Here is a 21,157-nt window from a genome sequence, read left to right as displayed (position 1 = left end):
CTACAAAGAAATGACTAGCCTGGTGAATGAGGGGAGAGCAGCAAATGATGTTTATCTCTACTTTAGTGAGGCTTCCAATGCTGTCTCTCACAGCATCCTCCTAGAAAAACTGGTAAGTAGAGGCTAGACAGATAGACAATAGAGGTGGACTGAAAACCGTCTGAATTGCCAGGCTCAAAGGGCTGTGATCAGCAGCACAAAGTCCAGCTGGAGGCCAGTCACTAGTGCTGTACCTCAGGGGTTGATATTAAGGCCATTACTGCTTAATAGTCATTAATGACCTGGACGATGGGGCAGAGTACACCCTCAGAAAGTTTGTAGATAATACAAAACTGAAGGGAGCGGTTTATAGACCCCATGGGTGTGCCACCATTCAAAGGGACCTCGACTGGCTGGAGAAAGGAGCCTAGAGAAACCTCATGAAGCCCAAAGGGAAATGCCAAGTCCCGCACCTGGGGAAGAATAAGCTCAGGCACCAGGACAGGCTGGGGGACTACCAGCTGGAAAGCAGCTTTGCAGAGAAGGACCTGGGCGTCCTGGTCAACAACAAGTTGGACATGACCCAGAAATGTGCCCTCACAGCAAAGGTGGCCAACAGTATCCTGGGCTGGATTAGGAAGACTTACCAAGGGTGTGATGCTTCCCCTCTACTCAGCACTGGTGAGGCCACATCTGGAGTGCTATATCCAATGCTGAGCTCCCAGTACAAGACAGACACTGACACACTGGAGCAAGTGCAGCAAAGGGTCACAAAGATGATTAAGGGATTAGAGTATCTGTCACATGAGGAAAGGCTGAGAGAACCGAGATTCTTTAGCCTGGAGAAGAGAAGGCTCAGGGGGAATCTGAATGTATATAAAGAAAATGGAGCCAGACTCTTCTCAGTGATGCCCAGTGAAAGGACAAGAGGCAATGGGCACAAATTGAAATATAGGAAATTCTATTTAACATAAGAAAATTTCCTCTTACTGGGTGGTCAAACACTGGAACAGGTTGCCCAGAAAGCTTACTGAGTCTCCATCCTTGGACATATTCAAAACTTGACTGGACACGATCCTGAGCAGCCTGCTATAGTTGACCCTGCTCTGAGCAAGGGGGTTGGGCTAGATGATCTCTAGACGTCCTTTCCAACCTCAACTATTCTGTGATCCCTGTGACACTGTCCTGGCAAAGCTACCATACTAGCAGGCAATAATTAAGAAAGCAGCTTCTACCCTGTGCAGTTCAAAGCGTGTCCTTGTAAAAACAGGTTGACATTTGTCTTGCAACTATGGAATATTACCTTTCATCAATGTGTAAGATTCACAAGGGACAGGCCTAATAGAGTATCTGCTGTAAACTCTGGTTGTATTTATTTTAACGTACAAAGAGCACACCGCTCAACTGACATATAGCATAACTGACAATAATTAACTGTGGCTCATGCCAAAGATCTTAGTTCAGAGAACATTAACTTGACAGAAGAAAAAAAAGAACATTTAATAACTTGTAACAAGTTAGTCCAAGTGGGAGTTGTCTCTGCACCTCACGTGTTTCCACTACATTAATTCCTAAAAATCACTGATGTTCTTGCTCCACCCAAGGCATTTGATATGTCAGCAAAGATAAGAGCCTGTAGTGATGAAGTGAATAACAAGCTGACAGGTATGTGGAAAGGCAGCTTTAGGACCTATCATAATTGTACCAAAGATGCTAAATTAAAAATGTCTCACTCCAAATTCAGAAGGTGGAGGGTACTGTACAGGAATGATCCAAATTGCACACAAGACTGATTTTAACAAGATATTCAATATATGCATTTAAGATTTAAGATAACATGAAGAAGATTCTCAGTCTTAAAAGCTTAGGGTTTTTTTCCCCCAAGTTTAATGCTTACCTGTTTAATCCCAAAGCACAGTGACAAAAGCAAAGGGTTTTTTTTTTTTTTTTTTTTGATTCCTTTGAGTCATCTGTGTTCTCTTTCATAGGAATCACTGGGATGCAAGTCAGATGACAAGTGTTACCCAGCTGCAGGAACAGAGGCAATCCCATAACAAGTTTCAGAAAATACACATGCATTACATTTTTAGACACTTAGCTCACCTCCCTCTCACTTCCCCTCTCATGGCATGTTGCTTTGGACAAAAGTGTTATTCTTCTGCTTGTGATACCACAATGATAGAACAGTTTCTTCCATAGCGAACTAGTACAAGATCATGCTTACAGCCACAAAGCACGCTCAAAGCTTATAACACCACTAATATCCCTAAGACCCAAGCTTTCCAGTCCCACGAAAAGTTTTTCATTTCTGTTCCTCCTGGGAGCCAATGAAAACATTCATGGAGAAGGTTAGAAGGCACTTTTAGTCAGCTCCAAGTAATTTCATTTTCGTAGAGCTTAGACTAGAAAAGGCAACTAATCTGCCTCCAGCTTACCTCTCTCCCATCTCCCCTGTTTGTGGGGTTCCCAAGGATAGAGATCTTCTCTTCCTGGAATCTTAATTCCAACAAGCCAACAACAACTGCTTTCTTTCACCCTATCCCCTATTGATTACTGCCACATTTCCTAAGCACAGCTCAAGTGCTGGATAAAGAACAAACCTGCTTAAACTCTTTCTAAAAGACCGTCACGGAAATCGGAAGGCAACGCATATTAACAACTACCCAAGAAAGTCCCCTTTTCTACTGAAGCACCTAACAGTCAAAGCCTATTTCTTAGCATGAAATCCTATGTTTAACACAGGGTGCCACTAGCCACTAAGCAGTTTTAAGAACAAAGAAATGCTGGCTTTTCAAAGTATACTAGGTAAGCTTAGTTTCAGTTTTGCACACAAGGAGGTTTTGCTGATAGGCAATAAGTAAACAAGGAAGTATTAGTAGGTCAAGGCTTAAAGTTCTGCTCATCTACATGACCAAACATATTGGCTCCCAAGAAACCCAGGTGAGACAGACAAACCAAATCAAAACTTACACTCAAGCCTCAGAGTAGGAGGAAGAATCTCTCATTTCCTTGTAAAATGCCCAGACAAACAGGAGTATAAAAAGTAAAAAAGTCTTGGCTGAAAGAGGAATGCCTAAGTGGAGTGTCAACATTGAGTCTACAGTGTAAAGTAACACTGATGTGAAAGTTTCTAGAGTACTAAGTCTCATTAAATCCTCCCAAAAGACCTGTGAAAAGGAAAAGGCGAGGCCAAGGTTACAATGCTTTGTTCACTATAACTCTGAGGGGGAAAGTAACGCCAAGTCAGTCTTTTAAATAAAAAAAAAAAACAGGGCTGAGAGTCTGCTCTTTCTCCAAGTTCAAACCACAGAACCAGCACCTTACCATGAAGACAGACTTAAATTCCGTATTTTTAAAGATCTTGCAACATTTCACAATTAATAAGATCTTAAAATAAAAAGTCAGTCTGAACATTTGCACAAAGAAATACCATTCTGAAACGTATTAGGTTTACAGGTACCCAAATACACCATCAACGGGACTCTTAGGCCATTACTTTGGAATCAGTCTTCATTTTAAGATTTTTTCTAACATGGCATTTGATCAAGAAGCATACATCTGAGACGTAGGTATGCAGCTATATCCCTAAGAAATAAAAAGAAGTGAAAAGTATAATCTTACTACAGTAGGTCACATTTTTAAGGTTACAAAGAATGTAGACACGACAATTGTCAACTCAGGTTTAAAAGTCTTGAAAAGAAAAAAGAAAGAAAACAATGCATGCATTTCCAGTCAATGGAGAAAACTAATGGAGGCTGACTACCACTTCCACCCCAGCTGAGCTAAATCGAGGCAGATTTCAATTTTCAGTTCAAGATGTATTCCTGCTCACGTCTAAGAACTCTTGTGGTCTAAGAGCAGTATAGGATCTGCAGACAGGAGTGCCAACACACGCTTTTACCAGCTGCGACTGCCCAGGGGACCGAAGCCATTTATTTTGGCAATAGACTCTGTGGCTCTAAGACGTGTCTTTGCAGTAATCTCATCCTGAAGTTGCAGAGAGCCCCATCAGACCACCAGCTGTTGCTCCATGTTGTTGTAACTACCTGTTTACTCACAGACACAAGCAGATCTTATAATGATTAAGCTACAAGCACAAGGAAACCTGAACTTACCTTAGAGACCATGTAATGTAACCATAGCTGAGGTATAAGGTTGTGTAACACTTCCCTCTAAATAAACTTCATCCCTCTCCTCGGGGTAGAGTACTGTCTAAGTTACTTTGCAAGGTTCATTTCAGCTTTATTTTCTATGATTCAAGGCATGATGATGGAGACAACTCTGCATCTGTGCTGCTGAAAGCAAGTTTGAGAAATTCCAGGGCTAGATGGTAGAGAAAGAAATCTTGCAAACATTTTTCAGAATTGTATTTCAAGGTGAGATGCCTATGGTTGGATCAATCAGTTTTGCTTCTTTTTAAAAGTTACTTTTTCAAAAAAGAAAGTTATCTTCTCCTGTAGGGAAGTCTTTGTTTCTCCCTCCTCCCGCATCCTCTTACTAAACTCTGAATATATGGACTAAACCCACTAGTTTTGTTAAACAGCATGGGCAGAAAGTTTGTTACTACAGTGTCTCCAAAACTGCTTACTAACACTGATGTTTCTAAAAGTCAAAAAAAAAAACCCAAAGACTACAGAAAAGGTCTTTTAAAGGGTGCTTATGTCACCCACAGCTATCAATTTTGGACCAGACCAGAAGTCTGTTTTAAGCATTAGGATCACCATTCTTATAACTCAAATAATGAAACTGTCATAATCTTTCTACCATAACCACTAAGAACTTCTCTTCACTGATCCACCTTTTTGAGCTGACCTTAGATAAGTACTTACCAGGCAACATGATCTCATTTAATTTTATATCTTATATCGATATGCTGTTCTACAGCAGAGTAACTTAAATGTTTGATGAACTTGCAGTACACCACCACAGGACTCTCGGTTCAGTCAGATGTTAACTGTTAAGAAAAGCTGATAGGATTCCTATTCCATGCCTTTATTCCAGACCTCAAAGATTTCTTATGAATTCAAGTCCAAATATCTTTAGAGTTGAGTTTTGTGATTTACGAACTCCTCTGTTTGTACCCTGAAAAATCACATATGTACCAACATATTGGTGGATCATTTTTATTGTCTATAGCCACCTGTCTTTAATACAAACTATTTCAAAAGTTTAAGAAATTGTTTCTTTTTAACTGCTTTCACCTGCTTCTACTTTGGCATTACATCATATGTTTTAGATCTTTTATTCTCTCTTCTGTTCAGTTCTTTTGCCATATCACAAATTACATTAATACCTGAAAGCTTAATCTCCACTTTAGAAAGCTCTTTGGGCAAGAATTCAGTGAAGTAATGATTTTACTCATCACCTTTTACATTGTTTTCCACAAGCTAAAGTGTGGCACAATTTAAATAGAGCATTACATCGTTTGGCAAACCTAGGAAAATTACTTTGGAATTGTGTTAGATAAGCTAAATTTTCAAAGTAATGCAAAAGTTTGAAGACCACTAATATTTATAGTTTTGCAAACTAAGGTAAAAGCAGTGACCTATATTTTTCAACAGACTGAACAAATGCCCCCATACAAAGCTCACCTCAATAAACCCTAAGGAGAGTCTATCATCAGAGACATGATACACTTGACAAAAGCAAGGTATTCATCGGTTCAAGATAGGAGACAATTTTTGTCTTTAAAAACTGTTTCTGGATGTTTCTCAGCATTGAATAACTATTGAACCTTCACTTTTGTAAGTATTATGAATGTTTTTGAAGTTATAGTTCTGGTGTCAGAAACCAGCAGATTTACGGGTCTTTGTCTCCCTCTGACAGAAACATCACATGAGACAAAGCAGAATAAGCTTTCGGAACAGAATAAAAAGCTCATGTCCAATTAACCAGAAGGATGCTGAATGCATTTCACAGATAACATTTGTTTACCTGTAAGTTAACTGAACGTTGGAAAGGCAGTTGAGCAAGCACATGAAGCCAATACCACTAGACTTTTCACATCATCATAATTAATGCACCTTTGACTACTTCCTGTCTGAGCGTACCCACTGAATTTGTCACAGAACACAATCTTGACATGGCTTTTTTTCCCCCCTTCACTACTTATTTTCAAAGACAGTAAGCAGAATGGCCGCAGCGAGACGAGTGTACAGCAGACTTGGCAGAATGCAGCTGAAACCCAATTATTCACTATTATACAGATAAAGAACTGATGTAATTTCTGTGACTACAACAGTCGCTGGTCTGATAGCGGAGAACCATCCATCAGATCTACGGAACAACTGTGCCTCACACAACAGTACCAAAAGATAGGGCAGTTTTGGAAATGAAGAATTTCAGGCTTAAACCCATTGACAGAACACCTTGTATGACGATAGAACTAAATGGCCCAAACCAGATAAGATAATGCCCTGGAAAAGTCACAAGTTCTTGCTTGATATGATTCTGAAGTATGAGGAGTGTATAAGAACTAGGTTTAAGTATTTACTGAAGTTAAGTTATTTCAACCTCACCTCCTTTTGGGGGGACAGGAGGGACAGAGAGGAAGGAGCTAGTGTTTTCCCTTCAACCCAACCACATCCTGTTCGCTCACTGTAAAGGAATGTTGTATCAAGAGGAGAAAGCTTGCATTACTTCAAACTGCTGGGACTTTTCTGAACCAGAATAAACCAAACCTTAAAAGCCTAAAGTGAGAAGGGTTCCCATTCTCCAATGAGCTTGCTCGAGACCCCTATTCCCCACGACACTTCCTGATGCAAATATTAGGAAGAATAGGTTGCTCAAGAGCCACAGCCACCACAATACCCAGCACTTTGACCTCCTGGCAGCCCAACAGAAGGTCACAGTGCAAGAAGCTTTGGCTGCACAGCTGAGGCATTTGCAGCAAGATGAAGTGCCAAAACAGAGAAGATGACCAGAAATCCATTTAAAACCCATTTCCTTCCCAGATAAGCTGTGCTGAAGTCGTAGCAGCTTCAGAGCAAACTGGCATAGGTCTTCAGTGACATACCCAAGGAGCCAGGTCCTTGTGGGAAGGAACACGGCTAAAACTCAGCAGTGCGAAACCACCTTCAACACCAGACTTCTTAATTAGAGATGCAGCACAAAGCACTGCAGATCCTTTTTATATCAGGCTACCAGTTGATGGTGGAGGCCACAAACTGACCTTAGGGTGACTATTAGCCTACAAGGAACAGTTAACTAGTCTGCCAATGGTCAACAAGATTTAAGAAGTGTTAAACAAAAACGTAAGACCCCCACCTGGCGAGCAAAGCTGAAATCAAACAAAATTGCAGGGAAAAAAGTACAAGACATGTACATTTTGCTAGATATGAAATTAAAACACGGATATGAATCACAAATCACAAGTGACTTCAGATTCAATTACTGTATGGTTTCGGTTTCTACTCGAGAAAAAAAGCTAAATTTGTGAAACAAACTTGGTGACAAAAATACCAACTGCCAAGGGAAAAAAGCATATCCTCATGCAAACTTTACACAATACAGAGATAATTAGTTTACTGGGAAACTAAAACACATCAGCCGTTTAACTTTATGAAGCATATTTCCAAAATGTCTGTGAATAGCTCAACAATAAGATAATCAAAAACAGAGGCACTGCCCTCTTTCTATTAAGAAGTGTAACTGTTGCGACCTTGCTCTTGGAGAATGTACAATAGCTTCAGTATGTATAGGCTGCATACAGAAAAAAACAAACATTCAAAGACTCAGATTATGAAAGTTAGACAGTTCTTGATAAGATAGTCACCAATTTATACAAAAAGAGCATTCTACTAGTTCAGCAAGTAACGCTTTCAGACACGTAAAAAGCATAGTTAGCAGTCTCTGGAACAAGTGACATTGATGGTTTTCTGCAGATTGTGCATATCCATGAATTCAAGCTTGAATTCAAGGCTTGCTACACACATGCTGTGATGGATAACACAATGCAAGGACTATTTGTAAGGACAAAGCAGACAACTTTGCTATCAGAACTTTAAATCTTCCTGCCACTGAAGGATCATTTTTAACTAGAAGACACTTTACACAGGTCAAGTCCCCCCTTATTGAAAAATGAAGTAATGTTTTGAAAAATAGTCTCATCAGGAGTATAGTGTTCCAATGGGAGTAAGGCAGGCTAGCATTTCTTCACAGAAACATTTCTCAGCTGTAGATGTCTGGGGTCAGTGGTCTCTTCTACTGCAATAAACAAACTCAGCTTTTCTCAGACTGGCCAGAAGCATGCAAAAAACTGTTAGCTTCCAGAAACACAGTTCTGTAAGTAGTATCTAAATTTATTAAAGGACATCTTAATTTTTAATCCATGCACAGTAATATTTGCTGACTCGATGAAGGTAAAAAGCGTCGATTATTTCTGTGATCAAGAATAAAATAAGCCTGCTTTCTAGATAAATATCCTCAAGAATGCAGAACATAAAAACACAGTTCAAGACAAGTTCATGGCAAAAAGCATTCTTTAAGCAATATAGTTGGACACTTAACACACACTCAATCTACCACAAAGAATCAACTTTGCTTTGACAGCTATTAGGTTTCTCAACAAGGCATCTCCCTCCATCTGATTTAAGTTTGCCAAGATTTCTTCCCAAAGCTGCCATTTTATCATCTCAGACAAAGTACCAAACACGATTAAAGATTTCTCTATCTGGTTGAAAGATGTTAGCATGTCAGTGAAAAGTTACTCTTCACTTGCTTAGTGCCATGATTTTTCAGAGTGGTAGCAGATAAGTCACTCGCGACCCAAAGCAGTAACCATCTCCAGTTGTAGTAGGTCTACTACAACTCCGACATTCAGATTTCATGTTCCTTGAAACAGGAGCTAGAACACATTAGCGAGGACAACTTTTAGACGAAGCTCATTCAACAAGTAGCTCCAAAGTTACCCATAGGCCTGCTCAATAACACTTAGCTCCCCTCATTTGCAAAGATAGCTTTTCACACTTAGAAGAAATGAAGGAAGAGAACTGGCTTTGATACAAGCTTTGTTGTAATCATGCTACCAATATGCCAGTTTTTATGACATAGTACTTCATGAAATATATATACACTGTACAATTGAAATGTGTCTTTTCAGTGCAAATGAACACCTTAAATGTAACACTAGCATATTTAATGTGTTGCTTAAACATGTGCAGATTAGAAGTACATCTGTCCTGACTATTCTCAATTTTTCTGTCTACTCAGAAATTTGGGCCCTTAAACTAATTAAAAACATCTCAAACTAGGCTAAACCTATCTGCTGGTTTGAATTCAAGAGTCAATCAACAAGCAACATAAATATGTTAACATTCACCACATATCACACCGTGCTGCAGCTCTTTGATGCAGCATTTGCATGTTGGATTTAGCTGAACAGAAGCAGTCTTAAAATAATTCTATTCACAATTTAACATCACTGAGAAATCCAAGAGTACTCCGACGATCTGACAACAGCATCTGCGTTTCATGTTTGATGCACTCTTCAGTTGCAGAAGACTGCCTCAACCCGGTAAAAGATGACCTGATTATTATTCGTACCTTTGTCACTTCCCACACGGGCTACAAGCTTTCGGCACTCAGAGAATTACTGCCAGTTCAGAGTGCCGCGGTGCCTCTGTGATATCAGAGGTTGGATGCACTCAGGCCCTTATTCCAGATCAAGTCCAAACCCAGCAGTTCTCTATGACAAGGGCTCGTCATAGCCGATTTTTGAATGCTTACCTAAACAACAATATGAAAACTGACTGTGAATTACAATCTTCTAGCACAACTGAAGTTTACAATAATGGTGAAGCTGAGCTTCAGAAAAAGGCAGCTTGAGGTATAATCCATCGCAGAAATTATTTCCAGAGAATTACTTCTAGATCTGATGTAACACCTTTGACTGCAAACAGCATATAATTTTGATCCTGCTTTCTATGAGAGCAGTAGAGCAGACAAACAGACATTAGTGAACATAACAGATGTTTCCCATGTTTAATGGCAACAGAAAGCATTCAGGCAGGACTGGCATTAGCATAATTTACAAAGTCATTTAGAACAGAAGCAATTCCAACTAGGCAAGTCAGTAAACTAACCATGAAACTACTGTTTCCAGTTATGCCATTCCTACTCTTAGAGTGATTTCATCAAAAAATGCAAGTAGCTTGTACAGACTTTTTTTTTTTTAATTAAGCACTTCAATTGTTGCTCAATCGTGCTTTATATTAAAATTCAAGCTCTTACAGCTATTTGTCCATTAAAAAAAATTAATAATCATTAACTGGCCTCAACATTTTATTTTTCTGAAGTTCAGTTTCAGCTCCCAAGATGGAGGTCTGATAATGACAGCGGTCTAATCCGATTTCTCAGTGCCCTTAATGGCAAAGCCAAGCCCTTAGGGCAATGTGTATATGACAGCATGCTCAACTTCACTTCTCCTTATGCTGTTTTGCATAACTGCTTGGTTCCTAAATTATATAAGCCATAGATCATAACTGCAAAAAAGGTAAGAATGCCTTTGAGCGCATGTCTAAGATACTATCACAGCTGTTTGTGAATCCTTAAGTCTGATGGTGTCTGTATATGTCAAGCACAGTGGAAGAAAAGACCTTAAACCTTCTAAAATGGTAAGAAGTCAAAGAAACCCTTAGAGTAGGTTACTATTATCTTAGATCAGCTAATGCCAAATATTCCTGCAAAACTAGAAGAATGACATAAACTGTGAAGAGTTTACTGACACATAAGAAAATAAGGCTAGATCATCCCAAAGGATCTTCCCACATGTCTCTAACCATGATTATCAGGGAAGGTACAGGCAAGAACACACAACATGGCAAGGCTAGATCAGCCCTTCCCCAGGGACACCTCTTCCAGCTCCTGGCAACAAACAAGGCTTAGGAGCTTTCTTAGGTTATACCTACACATGGCTATAACATTTGAGAGTTGTTTCTCCCATCACTGTCTAGGGCTTGGGTTTTTTTTTGTTTTGGGTTTTTTTTGTTTTTTTTTTAATCTTAAACATATTTTTGACCTTTACAGCATAAGGCTGCAACAAGTTTGATACTTAAACATATCTTGCATTAAAAAAGCACCTCTTTTTGATGATTCTAAGACACCAATACATGCCCCAGTAGGTGTGCTTGAGCAAACTAGAATGTTTTCTGCCTTTTTAATGCAAAACCTATATAAAACACGTATTGCACCCATTTATTTTATTTTTTCCTAACCCGAAGTATTGATTTTGAGATCATTACTTTCTCCTGTTGTTACTTTTCTAATCTTCCTTTAACACATCTTGGTAGGAAGTAGGTATAGCATGAATCAGGCCAGACTGCATGTAGTATTCAACAACTATTTACTACTACTACAAAGAAACAATGTCAGCAAAATTATTCTTGAAACTATTCTCCCTTACAAATTACCTGTTACACAGATCTATAGCTGGGAAGTTCCTCAGAAAATATATATTTTTTTTTTCCCCAAAGATACAGTATGAATGTGCATACAAAAAATTCAACAGAAGTAATTGCTCTAAACATGCATTTTACTTCTCCAGATACATATAAGGTACCAAGAAGGTGATTAACCCCTCTGAAGAACATTATTTTTCTTAGGGAAGTATGCATAGTTGCAAGCTGTCTAATGTAGGTTGATGCAACTACTATTCTATTCTTAAAGATCCAACTGACAGGCGGTAGAAGTGCCATGTGAAGTTTCAATTATAAATGTAGCAGCTGAACATAGCTTTGAGTCAACACAAGCCAAAAGACTGCCAAACAGATGGCATAAGTGTACTTTACTGTACTTTACTACACATTAAAATGAACAGGGAGATTGATACTATTCCAAAAGATTCAGTAGTTTCCAGCTAGCAAAAAGCAGGTACTTACTTTGCACTACATGCAGCTTTTACCAGCATTTAAATAAAAACTCAAGCAAAGACTACCTAAAAATACTATGACAATGGCAACGCTAACACAAGCAAATAATTACATAACGTATGTCTAGTTCCAGACTTAATGTTCTTTATTTTGCTATAAACTGGAGGCAGTTCAATGCACGGCATGAAAGACAATGTCAGAACATATCATACATGTTTTTTAATTTTAGCTTCCTTACTTGTTTACAAGAACAGGATAAAGTGCTACATTTCTGTTTCTCAAGAACAGTGCCAAGGAATTTAGGGGGTTTATTCAGCAAGCATGTTTGTTTAACACTGGAGCAGAAGTACATGCTACTGTCCCAAACAGCCTAAATTCTGAAGTTATACATCCATCATTTGCATTGGATTCTTTCAGACTCCAAAACTTCCAGTGGAATAGTACTCTTTCCTCTTAAAGATATGATGCACTCTGGAGATGCTGAAAGGCACCATTGGAGAAACATTAATGAGATACTAACGGAAAATGATACTCTTGCCTTACCTTGGTAGTTCAGAAAGTCATAAAAGCAGATTTATGGTAGAAAACTTACAACCTTTTAATAGTGCCAAAAAGTTTTTATGAAATATAAGAAGGGAACAGTTATTGAACAGACTACAAACACTAATGTTTCTACAATGATAAAGCTGGCTGTACATTGTATGCTACTGGCAGGTATCTTCTGTCTCATTCTGCTTTAGCAATGGGGCCAGACACTAGCAATAAGTTCTCACCACAGCCTCCTACTTCTTTTATAGACTCTAATTGCAACATAATAGTAATTACAGCACACTGAATGGAATACTTCTGCTAGAAATTTGAGATTTAAGTGGCCTGGATAACCCAAGCAAGCAAATCTAAAGTGCACAAAATATTCCCAAAACAGAATTTGCATTCTGAAAGGTGTCTGCATTATTTATGCAGAAAAACAGCTCTGAAAATAAAGCAGCATAGGGTGAGGGGTTTAAAAATCTCGCACGGCAGCTTGAAAGATGATGAAGGAAGTAATACTTCTATGTAGTATAACATTAAAACCAAACACGTACTTAAACTACTTGAGTGAAAAACATCAGCTAATCCCCCAATGCACGATTTTTAGAAGCTCTTAATATGGATGTTGGAGAGGCAAACTTGTAGTCCAGAAAAAAAAGTATGAAGCCAAGAAAAATGTTTAACATAATTAGTAATCATGATGCCATGTATTTTAATAAAGATTGAGTATGGAGAAAACCTCACCATAATTATTCAACTGTTTACACTGGAGTTAGAAAAGCTGTTTAAGAACAGGTTACTGAAATAAAGAATTTCAATAATGCATATTAATTGCTATGTTCAATTCATTTAGGAGCAGATGAGAAACATAAGCTATTAGTTTAGAAAGAAAACTACTAGTTAAGATATTTGAGCTTTTCTATAGCAACTGAAGTCCTTTGAGAGTTTGTAGGACTGACTCTCCAATATCTGGGAATAGAAGATCTCAGGCAGGAGCTAATCCTGAAAAAATCTTGCAGAACACAGGTAAACGGCCCAATAGGGACTAATATACTTAGCTAAACTTTCTCCCTTTCAAAAATGTATTGTGAAATAAAGTATTAAGTCATGAGGGCTTGGAAGGCTACAGTCTGTAGGACTAGACCTTCCAATCCATCTCAGACAACAGGAAATTGGTTTAATCTTTATACACCCCCACACACAGGCAGTTCTATTCCTCAGAAATTTCTTCTCCAGATATACATGTTCTAGTTTGCTACCCTCCTGAAAGTGATGTACAGGAAGGAGGATGATCATGTGCTTAGAGCTCTAAAGTGAAGCAAAAATAGATTGATATTCTATTAAATTACTCAGGGAGTATTTGGACAAGTTATTAAAATAGTATCAAAAGTCATTTGCAAGACAGTTATTGTAGTCCCTATTTCATCATGTCTAAACAGCAAGATCTCAGTGATAGTTTAACTCTTAGGGCAAATTCCCAGCCCTGCCCTGCCGAAAGTCACTAAACTTCAAACAGAAATCAGACGCTTCTAAAGATCCAAATCCTCTCAGCTATGCTCAGCATGAAAAGGCCCTTTCATCTTGATGGGGACTATTAGGAAATACTGCTAAATGCTTTGATCGTGTACCTCCAAAGCAAAAAGTTAGCTACAATCTTCGTGACAATAAAGACAGCTGTTTTCCACAAATTCATTCCCTCCAGCCACAAAGAGCATTTCCCTTGCTCCTTTTTCAAATGTTGCCTATGAACGCAGAAAGAGCAACAGAATTACTGGTGCCCCAAGCCTGACTTTGCAGCCGACAGTACGCACGCAGAACGAGAGCGGAACAGCTGGCTTCCCACAGCTGGCCAGCGTTGCATTCCTTTGAGTTCTGTGGTTGCAGGCTGCAAAGCGAAGCTTAACCAATAATTGCCATTATTTTCACATTAGAGCACGCAGGTGCAATGACAGTGGGAAAACTGGCAAAGGGCCAAAAGGCAGGGGAAGGCATTCACAGAGTGGATTTAAGGACAGCAAGATAGTTTCCTAGTAGCACAAAAGCAATAGCCTAGCTACATGTTAAAGGACAAAATGATTTTAGACAAGATGTAAAAAAACTCTTCATTGAATATTACATTGATTTATTAGTAGATGATTTACATTATTCTTGTTTAATTGGTTAAAATCCCCTGAAACTAAGAAAGCTATTTATTTTGTCATGTTTATCAACCACTGTTGCCCCACTGGTAGTAACTCTTCAGTGAAGGCTACACTGGTATCTGGCATCTGCAGTTTATTCCCATAACCAGTAGCTACACACAGAAGGCAAGTTTTCCAAACTGCAGCCACAACTTACATTTAAAGGCACTATTTACATTTTTATATCATTATTACAAGGGTACTCAAAAGCTTATGCCTGCCAAGAGACCTAGAACGATGAAGCTGGACTGACTAGTCTGTTAGAAAACAGGATTTCAACATCAGACCAGAAACTGCCATCCCATAACTACTAAAGATAGTAACAAATAACTTCAAACTTCATATCACTTCAGATTACCCAAAATTGTTCAAGTTGGGGGGGGGGGCGGCGGTGGGGGATTGCTTGTGGTTTTTCTTTTAAAAAAAATAAAGTGCCTAAGTGCATCTATAGCATACTTACTCTCGCTCCTTCTCTGTCAGTTTGTCATTGATATTATCTTTGATTGTAGATCTGGAGCCCTTGTGAATTATAGGATACCTGAGTGGCACTTGTAAGAAGTAGGATATCATTGAAACCAAATGAGCAGTGTAGCCCAGAGCAACAGCAATGCTTCCGTCATCTTTTGCTGTCAATAATAAAAATCCATTATTTAACCAACTGAATCTCAATGAAAACTCAAAATTTCATCCTTATTGCACAGTGAAAGCATGATAAAGCTAATGAAATTATCAGAAGTTGTAACTTAACAGACTTAAATCTGAAACAATTTAAACTGCTTTACAAGTGTTTGCATCTTTCATTAAGAGACAACATAAAATGGGTTACGACCAAGTCCTCCTTCCAGTTTTACACTTTCAAAATTAGAAGTTACTCCTTTTAAAGTCTGGAGGACAGGGAAGGGGAAGAAGAGAGGGAGAAGTGAAAGAACACTTCTAAGCCAAAATTCAAGTCTTAAGCTTTCTGCATTTTTCTAGATGTAGCTGACATGTTGCTGAGGTCAGAGAAAAGCTGCATTCCTCCATAACTTTATTCATTAATGAGTTCAGCTGGAGAGACACTGAACCCCAGGGTCTGATCTCTGTTCTCTGCCAATAACCAGAAGAACTTAGATTAACCCATTGTTTTGAAGTATCATTATCAAATCGGCATTTAATGTTCCACCTTGAAGTTTCCTCTGCTGGGAATATACACAGGTCTTCTGATTCAAATCACACCCTTTTCTACAATCCATATGTTACCCATATAAAGACTTCTCATTTTTCCTCAGCATCTTTTAAAAGTGAACGCCTTAACACAGACACAACAGAGACATCTCCTTTTCAGACACAAGGGAGAGTCTGGGGCAATCAACTAAACTGAGGTCCTCTTTAAGCAAAGCATTTAACGATACTTAACATCTATGAAATCATACTGAGCTCTAGAACAAGACATGGTATATGGATTTAAAAATGGCACCCTTTTCTAAAAGGATGCTCCAGTAAAAGATGTTTAACACTTGCAGGAAAACTTGTTCTTTTTGATGCTCGATTTTTTTAGTATAATTTTCTACTAGCAGTCTGAACTTACACACAGGAAGTCAGATAACTGCTTTTCAAGTTTAACTCCGTAGTTCACTGAACTGAATGCTAGGTCTTTCTTTCCTGTAATACAATATTATTAATTCTTTAGAGCCTTTAGAAATTCTTTTAAAACCACTTAACAGCAGTAAACTGCCAATGGACCAAAACGATGCATACTACTGGTTCTCAAGAATTACAAAACTGAGTTCATTACCAGACTTAGTGCAATCAGCAAAACAATGCAATAAACTGACCTTTGTCATACTGTCAAATTAATTTGTATTAAAGTTCATACCTGCACTATTCTAGCATTCAATATACATGTTATTAGCAGAAGTTAATTATTATGGATTTTTTTATTTTTTAAAGAAGAGTTAGATATTTGACGGAGGTTTTTTTTGCTTGAGAAACCGCATGCCTGGCAGAGTGAACAACTACTGGGAGCAAGACATTCACAAGCGGAATTTAATGAATTCCAGCTCATATCAAACATTTGTAGACAAATGCATGCATGCAGTTACCTGTACAACTGTTATACAGACAGGCATACATATTTGTTTCTGCAACAGGATAATGTAGACTGTTACAACAGAAGTTGACTAGTGAAATACTGCCATATCAAGGTAGGAATTACCTTGAGGCAGCTTTAAAGTCATACTTTAGCAAGTTACTTATTTGGTAAGTTTACAAGCAACTACAGCAAATTACACAGTGATTCTTGCACATCAGCTGATCAAGATCTGGTTGATCTGTTCCAGTGTCTGATTATATAATATTAAAATACAGAGGTACTTCTGTACGAATCAACAGTAAAATCCTTTGGGCTAGCTAGTAACTAGAATAATGTCAAAATTATATTCTAGTCTAGATCTTTTCCAGTCATAGATTTGTATCCTAAGCTATTGCTCCGTTTACTTAATTTTATCAAGTTTAGATCAGTGTCAACTGTAAGCACTAAATTAAGAATATCCAGCTACCTTGAAAGTCTTCAGAATTGGGAAGCTTGACTCCACAAACAAAGTAATCCTTTTGATCATTCTGTAAATTTAAAACCAACAGTAAAGTGACACTGAGATGACTCCCAGAAAATAGAAACTTGTACAAAACCCTATGGCAACAAAGCAAGCATTTTTGTAAAACAGAACTAAATAGTCAATGAAATCCAGAGTGACACTGAGATGATGTTTTATTCTACATTTAATTCAGAAATAGTAATAATACAGAAATATATATTTTTTTTTAAAAAAAAAGGAAGAGCTTCCTTTTAATCAACTCATTATATAAAGGGCTCAGGAGCTCAATCTTTTGGCAAGCATTTTCGTGCAGTCTTTTAAAGTTTAGCTAACATACTGTCAGCTTTACTTTAAATAATTACATATGAGATGGCAAGTATGCATTAAGTTGTAGCTATACACACATACACACCCACATGCATTCTACTCTTATAGTGGAGACTATCTGAGAGATGCTAGTATAAGATAGTTCTCTCCTTATGAGGTTTACAAAGTACCACATCCAAGAACGATGGAAAAGTGGCATGAGCAGAGAGCATATTTCATCAAGAAGAGAAGAGAGATTTGCTTTAGCTGTAAGAAACAGGAAATTCATTTCACTTGAGGCTGGTTTTTGGAAAATCTGAGACGTACCAAATCAATAGGGTAGATATAGGATAGCTCCGACAGCAATTGCTTGCACCGAATAGTCAGCTGGGCATTTGTCTTCAAAAACAGTTCTCTTCAGGGAAAGAGAATCCAAAACCATTAGTTTCTTCAAAGTTTTCAGTGAACGAATCAAGCCCTTGCAACCCTTCTGCATCATCCCAAGCATCATTTCCCCTCCCTCCAGAAAGCTAGGTAATTTCACAAGGGTAATTACAGAAGACACAGCTATTTTTTCATTTTTGGTTGGTTGTATGTCATATTATAGGCATATTCTGACGAAGACAATTAAGCATTACAAAGCAGTGAACCATAAAACAGAACTAGAAGTCCTATCATAGTCTACAGGTGCAACAGAGCATCTGTTTTCTTCTCTTCCAGGCTTACCATTGTTAATTCCCACTTTAGATATCAAGAAATTACAGCAGAGATTTCTTAACAGAAGTGTTAGGGTGACAATATGGAGAATTTGGTGCAATACAAGTCCAAGCCAAATGCCTTATTTACAAGCCTATATTTCCTTTCCAACCGCAGACAAGTGGAAAAAACCCATGGGTCCTTTTACCTCTTAGCAGTGCATTCCTTTCTTAATTCATGCAGGGATTCATTATGCTCTTGAAGCTTCTGGTATTCCATCTCAAATACATTTTCTGTGCAACATAAGGAGTCAGGCAAAAAAAATTATTATCAAGTATTTTCTTAATTATCCGACATTCCAAAAGCAGATACTGACATAAATTTTGGCACTAACCCTCCAACTATTCTTAGGTGCCCCTTTTCCGTGTTATGGTGCCAAACTGGGAAATGACAGTGCAGGAGAAACATCTGTCTTCATGCACCATTCACCAGCCAAATACCACCAACAAAACCTCCTTCTCCTTTAACACCTGTTCCCCTCATGTCTCTAGTAATAGAGCAATTCAGTTAAGGCAGCTCAAGTACTTGCACAGCAAACATTTAATCTTTAGTAACAATTATGTATTTTGGATTCAACTGGAAAATTCAAAAATGTCCTGCGACAAGATCAAACATCTGAGTAGCTCTGCTGCTGGTGAGCTCTAAAGGGACAATGTAGACTAAAGCACAGCATTCTACTATAGGATGCTTCCCCAGTAAAACAAAACACGAAGGAAACTGAGCATCTCACCTTTCACTTACATACTAAGCCATTAAGAAGGACAGTTGTCATCTAGAACTTAAAATGGGATCCTAATCAGAGGTACAGCAACATTCCTCATGACATTAAAACGTGCCTGCATCACACCACCATTCGCTGCATTACACTGCAGCTTTTCTGAGTCTCTCATGCAATTTTAATTAAGCACAGATTTAAAATTGCTTTATACAGGTATCATACTAAGAAGTTATCTAGAGACATGATACCAGAAATTTTTGTCAAGAATTCAGTATGGCACAGATGAAGAGATTACATCTGACTGAAAGCTTCAGATAAAGGAAAGCACAAGCACGTTACAGATCAAAAACCAAATCACCACCTTTGTTTTGATCACCACTACTGTAAGGCAGGCTACTACTCTTCTGATCGGTGGATTATGAATATCAGCAGTAGAAGTAGTAATATTTCTACACCCACCTCTTTCACGCAAATTATTTTGCTCCTTATACAATAAGGCTACTTCTTGACCCAGGGCCTTCTTCTGCCTCTCCAGTTCATTACGTAGCACCAGGATCTTCAACTGTAAACATTCACTCTCCTTTTTCTATCAGAAGGAAAACTGAAGATTAATTTTTTTAAAAGCTTTTTGCACACAAGCTTTTCTACAACAGGGATGATAGAATGGAAGGGGAAAAATAGGACAACAATAGCATCTGCAAAAGCAAAACTGAACTGAATAAGTTACCACAAGCAATAGATTACCAAGAACCCTAATCAGTTCACTGCTCTGGAAGAAGAGAAATTCAACTCTGTCCTGAAAGACTTGTTCCTCCCATGAGGTGCATCTCCTCTCTCATGCTCACTGATGCAACCTGGCCCACAGCAGAAATCAGGAGGAGAGCTGGAAGGAAGCTTTTGCAGGACAAGGATAGAGACTAATAGCAGAGAGCTAGCAGCACATCAAGCATTCATTGACAAAGGGTTTGGTAGCAAGAGGGAGAGAGCAATGAGGAGTCTATACTAAATTGAAGCAGGGAGCTGGAAAAAGGCGTATCTGAGCTTTCGCTTCCCAACTTCAGAGTGATGAGAAAAGGCTACAGAAGAAAGGAGCACACACAGCAGGGAACAGACTATATCATTACGCACAATAATATTTGAAGGAACCTTTCCTTTACAAGTTTTCGGATAGCTCCTGTATCTACTCTAAATTTATTCCTGAGTGTTTAAAAAGAAGCAGCTCTGTTCTTTGATGCATTTTGTTCATTAGGAAATTGTGTTGCTATGCATGTAATGAAGTAGAATTTTCTTTAATTATAGGGTTTTTTTTTTTTTTTTAAAGGAGGAATATGTACCATGTTTTCCAGATATTTATTGAATAACTGAAGATAGATTCAAAATGGACAAGAAATTACATCCATTCAGTCCAGTCATGCCTCTGATACAATCTAAAATCTGAAGGGGCAATCAATCAGACATACTTGTCATCATGTCTTGTGTAAGTACTAACAGACACTATCACTTTGTGTAACTCAGCTAGCTTTTCCTTTTTCAAGCAGTTAATGGAGATATTGTTACTTCAACACTAGCTGCATGAAGAAAAGTGAGCTTTTGCTGAACTTTCCCCTCCACTTCATATTTACTTCAATTCCACATGTACATTCAGCATTCTAGTTCAAGTCCCCAGCAGGAAACATGACTCAGTATTAAGGAATGAAACTCCAGTTCACACATTTATAAAGAGCATTGGTAGTCCAACAAGACTTTCCACTATTAAACAAAGGAAAAGAAAAATAGGTAATCATTGCTTTATACCACAGAGCATTTTACTAAGAAGTTGCATCACATGTTTGATCTTTGTCACTTTGGATTCTTCATATAGTTTTGCTTATGCATATTTATAAAGGAATCCCTTTACTTAGAGTGGCAAGGATACCCATAATTGTGAGAAAAGATAGTTAAACACCTTTTAAACAAGCAAGATACCAGCAAAAGTCAAATAAGCTCTAGGTTGGAGTTACTCAAATGAGATGTTAAACTGCCCCTTAAGGGAGTTGACTTTTCTGTCTACAAGGCAACCCTGTGATTGCAGTGGGTAAATAAACTCTCACTTTTCAATTTGACAATCCCTTAACCCAGTTCAAAACTGCAGGGAATTATTCAAGTACTCCCAACCCAGAGTCTACCTTATAGCAGTAAGAGACATTCACATCACAAGAAGTTTGCCCTTTACTATACAAGGCACAAGATGCATGTTAGTGGGTGCTA

At 38.3% G+C, this 21,157-nt stretch overlaps 1 protein-coding gene across 4 annotated transcripts in view; it reads right to left on the bottom strand.

Annotated features, from left to right (window-relative positions):
* Window positions 1-21,157, bottom strand: part of UVRAG (UV radiation resistance associated) — a 97,023-nt gene that overhangs the window by 32,032 nt on the left and 43,834 nt on the right. For all 4 annotated transcript variants that reach the window (XM_067309822.1, XM_067309966.1, XM_067310029.1 and 1 more), the window contains 5 exons: window positions 19,370-19,496; window positions 18,341-18,425; window positions 17,764-17,851; window positions 17,095-17,155; window positions 15,018-15,183 (listed from right to left, as the gene is read on the bottom strand). In XM_067309822.1, the coding sequence (XP_067165923.1) occupies window positions 15,018-15,183; window positions 17,095-17,155; window positions 17,764-17,851; window positions 18,341-18,425; window positions 19,370-19,496 (527 nt within the window). The remainder of the gene's footprint in view (window positions 1-15,017; window positions 15,184-17,094; window positions 17,156-17,763; window positions 17,852-18,340; window positions 18,426-19,369; window positions 19,497-21,157) is intronic.

This window comes from Apteryx mantelli, chromosome 1, assembly GCF_036417845.1.
Source record: "Apteryx mantelli isolate bAptMan1 chromosome 1, bAptMan1.hap1, whole genome shotgun sequence".
NCBI classification, from domain to species: Eukaryota; Metazoa; Chordata; class Aves; order Apterygiformes; family Apterygidae; genus Apteryx; species Apteryx mantelli.
This window is presented reverse-complemented; position numbering and strand designations above follow the sequence as displayed.